The 8972-nt window shown below is 36.4% G+C and overlaps 1 protein-coding gene across 1 annotated transcript; it reads left to right on the top strand.

Moving 5' to 3' along the window:
* The first annotated feature begins 6901 nt into the window (after positions 1 to 6901).
* Positions 6902 to 8085, top strand: ZNF146 (zinc finger protein 146). Its single transcript, XM_008589086.1, has one exon. It carries the CDS (start codon positions 7089 to 7091, stop codon positions 7965 to 7967), a length of 879 nt encoding a protein of 292 aa, XP_008587308.1. The 5' UTR covers positions 6902 to 7088; the 3' UTR covers positions 7968 to 8085.
* The last annotated feature ends 887 nt before the right edge of the window (positions 8086 to 8972 follow it).

The following is an 8972-nucleotide window of genomic DNA, read 5'->3' as shown; positions in this document are numbered from 1 at the left end:
GAAAGAATAGTACAATGATCTCTTATATACCCACCATGTAGATTCAGTAATTAATATTTTGCCATGTTTTTGTGCTCTATCCATGTGTGTATTTTGTATGCTGAAACATGACACTTCATTCTAAAAATTAAGTATGCCTAATGAGACCCATCCCCACAAACCAAAATACTGTTACCACACCTTAGAAGATTAACCATATTGCCCTAATATTATAAACTATACAGCTCATATTCATATTTTTCCAGTCATCCCCAAAATACTTTTTATGGTATTTTTTAATTTCAGGATTCAATCAAAGTTCAAGCTTTGCATTAGTAATTGTTTTTTTAGTCACTGTAAAATTTAAACTTTCTACCCCTCATCTTCTTGTACCATTTTTCCCCCAGTGATATTGGGGGAGTGATATTGCCCCCAGTATTTTAAAAATATATAGTGTTGGCATTCAAAGAAAAGAGTAGAGCCATTAATGCAATCCAGCACCTCAGGTTATAGACAGGATATTAAGACTTAGCTACATGCAAGTTTGGGTTTAAAAATATTTTGTGTGAAACACTTATTTTAGGAAAAGTGAATCTGATTGTGATAGAAGTCCAGTGAAAGAGGTTTATAAAAGACAAAATTGGAGAAGTCTTTTAAGAGTATGTTCCTGGAGCTGCTTCCAGGAGAATCCGTAGATTCTAAAAAGGTTAAAAGATAGGAAGGGTTAGGCTAAGCCAAAGAAGGACATGAGGAACATGATATGCATAATTGTGACTCACTGATTACACATTTAACATGCTTGGCCTGCTCTTCTTCGGGGCCTGTGTACTTAACCTCAGCTTAGAATGCTCTTCTTCCTCATATCTGTAAGGACTGTTCTCTTCCTTCCTTCCTGTCTTGAACATGATTCATCCCATCTAAATTTAAACTCTAAAAAAAAAAAATTTTTAACTCTACTCCTTCCCTAGTTTTTTTCTTAGCACTTAAAACTTTAACAAACAATCTCCTTGTGTATCTCTTGTCCACTAGAATGTAAACTTTATCAGGGCAGGGAATTTTGCTAATTTTCTTCAATAGTATATATCCCGGGAGCCTAGCTAGAACTATGTCATGCACATAGTAAGGAGACAAAAAAGTATTTCTTGAATAAATAATGAGAAATATTTTGAGCAGCTTTTCTCAAACTTTTAGTCTCAGAAACCCTTTAGTCTTTTTTTTATAATAGCTTTTTTTTTTTTTTTTTTAAAGATGACCGGTAAGGGGATCTTAACCCTTGACTTGGTGCTGTCAGCACCACGCTCACCCAGTGAGCAAACCGGCCATCCCTATATGGGATCCGAACCCATGGCCTTGGTGTTTTCAGCACCGCACTCTACCGAGTGAGCCACGGGCCGGCCCCTATAATAGCTTTATTGAGATGTAATTGACATAACATAAAATCCATCCTTTTAAAGTATACAACTCAGGGGCTTTTAGTATATTCAGAGAGTTATGCAGCCATCACCACTATCTAATTCTAGGATATTTTCAGTACCACAAAAAGAAACCCTGTTCTCATTAGCAGTCACCTTTACATTTTAAAAAATTGAGTACCCTCCAAATTTTTTATTTATATGGGTTATAGTGATATTTACTTATTTAGAAGTAAAATTGAGAACTCTTAAAAAGCATTAATTTGTTTAAAAATAATAAACCCATTACATGTAAACTTAAATAACATTTTTGTAATAAAAGAAACAATTTTTCAAAATAAAAAAATCAGAAGAGTAACATTGTTTTACATATTTGTAAATATCTTTACTGTCTCACTTAATATAAGACAGCTTGATTCACATATTTACTGTTGTGATGTGTTTTAATTGAAGTATAATCGTGCACTGCATAATGACATTTTGGCCCATGACAGACTGTATATACAATTGTGGTCCCATAAGCATATAATAGACCTGAAAAGTTCTTATTCCTTACCTGGTGAAGTAGTAGCTGTTGTAATATTGAAGTACAATGCGTTACTCATGTAGGAGCAATAAGCTATACCATACAGCACCATCTGGGTTTGTGCAAGTACCCTCTCTGATGTTCATACGAGGACAAAGTCACCTAACGATGCATAGAGAACTTGTATATCCCTCTTGTTAAGTGACATATGACTATATATGAATAAAAGTCTGGTCTCACAGAGATATGTAGTTAGAAAAGGGAGAAGTATTTTAATAGCCTTTTCAGATAATTGTGAGTATTCTTCTTTGGTACCACAACAACACTTGACAAGTGGTAGTTTTTCAAGATAGCTGCAATGTGGAATTTGAAACTGTCGAAACATTTTTTGTACTGTACTATATAAAATCCATTGGTCTGTCTTAAACTTTGAATAAATCTTAACCCATGCATGATTTTGTAACATCATACATTGGTCATTTGGAAAATGTTGGGTCATTGAGTTATACAGGTATTTCAAAAGTTTGCACGTTTTATTATGCAATATCAAAACATCCTATTTGTTACCATTACCACCAATCTCATTAGAAAGTTTTTTAAGTATTGAGAAGCAAGCTATCAATCTCATGGTGGAGGATACAGGTTTTCCAAAATTATAGCATTTGCTTGAAGACTCAAATTTTATCATTGGCAGCATATATTGTCAGTTGTTTTCCTTGAAATGGTTGGCTAACTTCATTCTGTTTGAAGAAAGTACCTGCCAAATAGTATCCAAGTCGGAGTAACCAAGGTTTATAAGTCGGCTATTCTTGCAAGTAAAAATGATGGTCCATGAAAAATGGCCAGTTTAGCTCACAACTTGAATGATTGTCCACATTCTCTTTCTTGAGACAACCCAAGAAAGAATTGCTTATGTGCAAAATTATATTTATTTTTCATACTTTTTTCCCTTGGCTTTTCATTGAGTTCATATTAGTCACTTTTTTGCTTGTTTGCTTGCTTGGTTTTCTATATTTTACACAGATTTCCTTGTAATTTCCTCAGAATGGTAAAAGACCTCTCAATACTAGTTTCCTTACTGTTGAATGCAATGGGTAATCTCTTCCATTCCCTCTACCCCCCCACCCCCTGCCAGAGTTACTATTGGAATTTTTGTCCTGTTCCAATCTGGACTGGACCTGATAGTCACGTCTGATGTAGCTTTTCATCACCATTATAATGGAAATTATATTTACTATCTTCCTAAGTTGCGTCTCTTTATAGGATCCTGTGTCTGTTGCCTTTCCTGTCTACTATTTCTGGTGGATTACATCTTCAGGTAGCATCCTGAGAGAAAGGTACATTATGAGATAAACTTTTGGAATATTTGCATACCTGAAAAATGCTTTTATTTGACTGTCCCACTAGATTTATAGGCTGAGTTTAGAATTTTTCTCTCAGAATTTTGTCTTCTAATTTACCTGTTTCTTTTGAGAAAGTTGATATTCTGAGTCCTGTTTCATTCAGTGATACCTATTTTTTCTTTCTGAAAACATTTATAAGCTCCTTATTTTCTCTTTTGTAATGTCACAGTAATGTGCCCAGGTATGGGTCTTACTCATTGTGCAAATCCAAATGGATCCTTTTAGTTTGAAGATTCATGACTTACAATGGAGGTAGAGGGGTTTTTTGTTGTTGTTGTTCTTTGAATATTTTCTCTAATCAGTTTTCTCCTTTTTCTGGAACTAATTTTACTCAGTTGTTATGTTTCCTTGTTTTTTTTTGTTTCTCTAATCAGTTTTCTCCTTTTTCTGGAACTAATTTTACTCAGTTGTTATGTTTCCTTGGTTTTTTTTGTTTTTTCCTTTTTGTCTTTTTTCGTGACTGGTAACGGGATCGCAACCCTCGGTGTCGCGCCCGTACCACAACCGGCAACAGGATCGCAACCCTCGGTGTCGCGCCTGCACCACGCTCAACCAGTGAGAGGACCGGTCTCTATATGGGATCCGAACACTCGGCGGGAGCGCCGCCACACTCCCAAGTGCCGCACTCTACCAAGTGCGCCACCGGGCCGGCCCGTTTCCTTGTTTTATCCTCTGAATTTGTCATAAAAGCTTCAACCAGGAAATGACACTTTTTGCTTATGATCATACTTCATTGGCCAAACAAGGTATCTGGCTGTGCCTGAGTTTGCTAGGGTGAGGCAATATAATGCTTCTGGAGTAAGGAACCCCTGTTACTGGTGAGTGGTAATACAGTCTACTTCATTTTCCTTTCCCTTCTTCTCACAGTCCTAATTTCATTTAAAAATAAGGGCCACAGGGCCAGCCCGTGGCTCACTTGGGAGAGCGTGGTCCTGACAGCACCAAGTCAAGGGTTAAGATCCCCTTACCGGTCATCTTTAAAAAAAACAAAAAAAAACGATAACAATAAAAAAAAATTATAGGAGTTTAGGTTTACAGAAAAATTGAGCAGAAAGTACAGACAGTTCACATGGCCCTTTTTTACCATCCCCCCCCCCCCCGTATCTCCTATTATTAACATCTTACATTAATTAGTGTGGTGCATTTGTAACAATTATGAACCGATATTGATATATTATTATTAACTAAAATTTACATTAGGGTTACCTCTTTGTGCTGTCCAGATCTGTAGGGGTGGCGCTCCCGCCGAGGGTTCGGATCCCACATACAGACCGGTTCCCGCTCACTGGCTGAGCGAGGGGCGGGCGCAGCACCGAGGGTTGCGATCCTGTTGCCGGTCCCGGTCCAGTACGGGCGCGACACTGAGGGTTGCGGTCCGTTGCCGGACACGAAAAAAGACAAAAAGGAAAAAAAAAAAAAGATTATGTTAGTTACATGTTGCCTTTTCACAGTCTTTTCTAATTAAACTTTATTTGTTTCTTGCTTACAAAACCCTGTTACTGTTTTGCTTGTGAAATATCTCATAACCGTGATTGGTTTTAGTGCTTTGCTGTTGTTTGATGTGCCTTGGTTTTATTTCCTCAGAGGAGAGCTTCTTTTTTCTCTTTATTTTGATCTGTCTTTCTTGTTGGTTGGGTTTCTCAAATGTGTGGAGAATATTTGGCACCAAGTCAGTATTTAACAGCAACTCTCTAAAAGGTGTCTTTTTGTACCTGGGTACTTCTAGTTATCCATTAGGCTTCAGTGAAAAGTAAAATGCATCATCAGGGCTCCTCCCTGCAGAAGGATTACACTGCCTTAGTGTAATGAACTCAGTCATGGCCATTGTTTTGGCTAATGAGCTATGAATACAGGTGACATTTATCATCTTGGAGGGGGCATCCTAATGAGATTTATCATGGGCCTTTCAGTTTCTCCAGAGAAGGATCCTCTTATATCCTGCTTATCTGGTTGCAACGTTTTTTAGCTCCAGCTGCAGAATGGTGCTGGAGTTCTCACCATTTTATAGATAGACTTAATCTCATTGATTTCAGTATAGCACCATTCCCCTGTCATCTCATTTGCTAAGTGTCTTTGAATATGCAGTGTCTTTGATTAAATTTCTGCAAAGAATGAACTTGCATTTCATATGAAGGAGTGGTTGATCCTTTGTCATCTTTACTGGAAGGGTATGGGTCCAACTGCTTATATCTTTTTTTTAGCCACCGTCCTTCATTTCTTCTTTTGAAATACTTGATTCCCTTCCATTTCCTGAGTCTTTCTGTGATTTTGGCACAAATAACTTAACGTTGGCATCCTCTTCTGTGGTACCTTTACATTATTTGACCTTCCTCAAATAATGCTCTGCTATGCATTGAAAATCTTCCATGTGCTATCTGTTATTGAAAAAGTTGCTAATGTCTGTTGTGTACCAGCGTCTTCTGTATATCCTTTTTTCTTGTGAGTTCATACCATTTTCCCTTTTCTTGTCTTTTCATGGAGTTTTGGGAGGAAGCAGTTGTTGGTTGATCTTTTCCCTTTCTTAGGCTTCCTAGGTAGACTTTCTCATTTTTATGTGTCATCTGTTTATCCTATTGGGAAAATCTTGGTTGCTTGTTATGTAATGTGCTGAATTCTTGAATGGGAAATGTTAATTCTTCAAGAGTAATCCAAGCTTTGTGGACCCATGAATGTTAATTTTCTACCCAGATATCCTCCACAAGGGTTCTCTTCTCACAATTTAGTTGGAAACATTGGTCATATAGATTCTTTCATGCTGGAAGAGGAACTACCAATGTTAATCCCAAAAAAGCACAGTCTGAAATTTTATTGCTCGTAATGGGAAAATTCACAAATAATAGTGATGATAGTATAAAGGTGGTATTTATTGAGTGTTTACCATGATTCTGAGCACTTCATACACTAATTTCTTTAAATGATGATTTTTTGTACTCCATTTTAGAAGAAGCCTGAGAAAATGATGAGCAGATAGAGAGTCAACAAGACTTGGGAGGCAAGTTACATCCATCTCCAATAAAGTACAAACTGGGGAAAAAAGCAGTGAATATAAGAAAATTGGAAATATACTTCCTCTGATCTCAGACATTTCTTTTAAGGCAACACCTGTTTGAAGTTTTGAGTTTGGAACACAATTTAGACTTACTTAATCTTAAGAGAAGTTGTGTAAGAAAGAATAATCAATTTAATAAGTGGAAATCCTTTGCCACAGCTTACTCCTTATGGTAATAACCCCCTATAAGTATAAATCAGTGTGGAAATGCCTCCAGTTTAAAAAGTGTTTGTACCCCATCTGATATCAGACCATTTGCACTGGAGAGAAACCCTATGAATTTACTGAATGTGGGGAAACTTTTTCTCACATGTCACATCTCATTGAACATAGAAACCATGCTGAAGAAAAACCCTATCCTTCTAAGGAATACTGAAAAGCCTTTAGCTAGATGACAAATTTCATTCAGCAGCAGAAAATTCATGCAAGAGAGAAACCAGTGAATGTAGCGAAATTTCATTGAATATTAGAAAATTTATACTGGAGCTTCGAATGTACTGAGTATGATAAAATTTCCTCTCTAACCTTCATCACTTATTCTGCACTTGCATCGCTTATTCTGCACTTGCATCGCTTATTCTGCACTTGCATGGTTGTACACAGAGAAGCCTTATAAATGTAAGAAATGTGTAAATATCTACAGCCAAAAGCAAATCATCATTCATCAAAAAATTCATATTGGAGTAAAACCTTGTGAATGTGGAAAAACTTCCATTCAGATGTCACACCTCAGTCAGCAGAGAATTTATAGTGGGGGAAACCCCTTTGCCTGTAAGGTATGTGGGAAAGTCTTCAGCCACAAATCAAATCTCACTGAGCATGAGAATTTTCATACTAGAGAGAAACCTTTTGAATGTAACGAATGTGGAAAAGCCTTTAGCCAAAAGCAGTATGTCATTAAACATCAGAACACCCATACTGGAGAGAAGCTTTTTGAATGTAATGAATGTGGAAAATCCTTTAGCCAGAAAGAAAACCTCCTCACCCATCAGAAAATTCACACTGGAGAGAAACCTTTTCAGTGTAAAGATTGTGGGAAAGCTTTTATTCAGAAGTCAAACCTCATAAGACACCAGAGAACTCACACAGGAGAGAAGCCCTTTGTGTGTAAGGAGTGTGGGAAAACCTTTAGTGGCAAATCAAACCTTACTGAGCATGAGAAAATTCACATTGGAGAGAAACCCTTTAAATGTAGTGAATGTGGAACAGCTTTTGGCCAGAAGAAGTACCTTATAAAACATCAAAACATTCACACTGGAGAGAAACCCTATGAATGTAATGAATGTGGAAAAGCCTTCTCTCAACGAACATCACTTATTGTACATGTGAGAATTCATTCAGGTGATAAACCTTATGAATGCAATGTCTGTGGAAAAGCCTTCTCCCAGAGTTCATCTCTTACTGTGCATGTGAGAAGCCATACAGGTGAGAAACCCTATGGTTGTAATGAATGTGGGAAAGCTTTCTCTCAATTCTCAACCCTTGCTTTGCATTTGAGAATACATACAGGTAAGAAGCCTTATCAATGTAGCGAATGTGGAAAAGCTTTCAGCCAAAAGTCACACCACATTAGACACCAGAAAATTCATACTCATTAAAAATCTGGAAAATGGGAAAGCTTTCATCAGGAATTTACACCTCATAGTACATTAGAAGTAATCATTTTGTAGCAAAGACCATGAATGAGGTAAACTTTAACAAATGCTAAAAAAAAAAACAAAAAAAAAAACTTATGGGACATCAAGAGAATTCATACTGAAGAGAAAGACATTTGTATGATAAAAAGCCTGTGCCCAACAAAAACTACAGAAAAGAGCAAGGGTAATGCTGAAACTTTAAGACACATTTCCACTAAAATTGGAAACAAAACATGCTTGTTATTATTGCTTTCAGCATAGATCTGGAGATCTTCACTGGTATAAAAAGAAAAATAAGTTTTAAGTATTGGAAAAGAAGAGACAAAAATAGATGATCTGATCATCTACAAATAATATAAAACTCTTATGGTATTGACTCAGCAGAGCAGAAGAGATTCCAGAAAGAGACATATGCACTTATTAGAATTTGGAATATGATAGAAACAGCTTCGGGAGGTGAGGACGTAATGGCACTATGTTTTAAAGTTATTTGGAGGTAATTTGTTCTCCAAGGGAAAAAAAAATAGACCATGAACTATACACAAAAGTAAAATCCACTGGGATTAAAAACAGGAATATGAAAAAGCTATATAAAACGTTTATGACCTTGGGAGTAGGAAGACATTCCATTTAGCCAATTAAAAAAATACTTCAGGAATTTTACTCATGAGTGTGTATACTTGGGAAATATGTACCAGGATATTTAGTATGGCATGATTTGTAGTAGCCAGAAATTGGAGACAACTTAAATATCCATCAGGAACAAAATGGAAAAGTATTATGGTGGAATATTGTATATCTGTAAAATACAACAAATGAGATCCACATGTATTAACAGATTTCAGAAATAATGTCGGGGAAAAATTAAGTTGCAAAATGACATAGTACAATGACATTGTAAATTTGAATTAAAACTTTGCTCACAAAATTTCGTACTATGTATTGGTAATGGATATATATATATAT

This window comes from Galeopterus variegatus, unplaced genomic scaffold, assembly GCF_000696425.1.
Source record: "Galeopterus variegatus unplaced genomic scaffold, G_variegatus-3.0.2 Scaffold5197, whole genome shotgun sequence".
NCBI lineage: Eukaryota > Metazoa > Chordata > Mammalia > Dermoptera > Cynocephalidae > Galeopterus > Galeopterus variegatus.
The sequence above is the reverse complement of the archived record's forward strand: the minus strand, read 5'-3'. Positions and strand labels throughout refer to the sequence as shown.

Bases quoted from the DNA above. Each gene is read 5' to 3' on its own strand.
- ZNF146 (XM_008589086.1), top strand. From the start codon at position 7,089: ATGTCACACCTCAGTCAGCAGAGAATTTATAGTGGGGGAAACCCCTTT.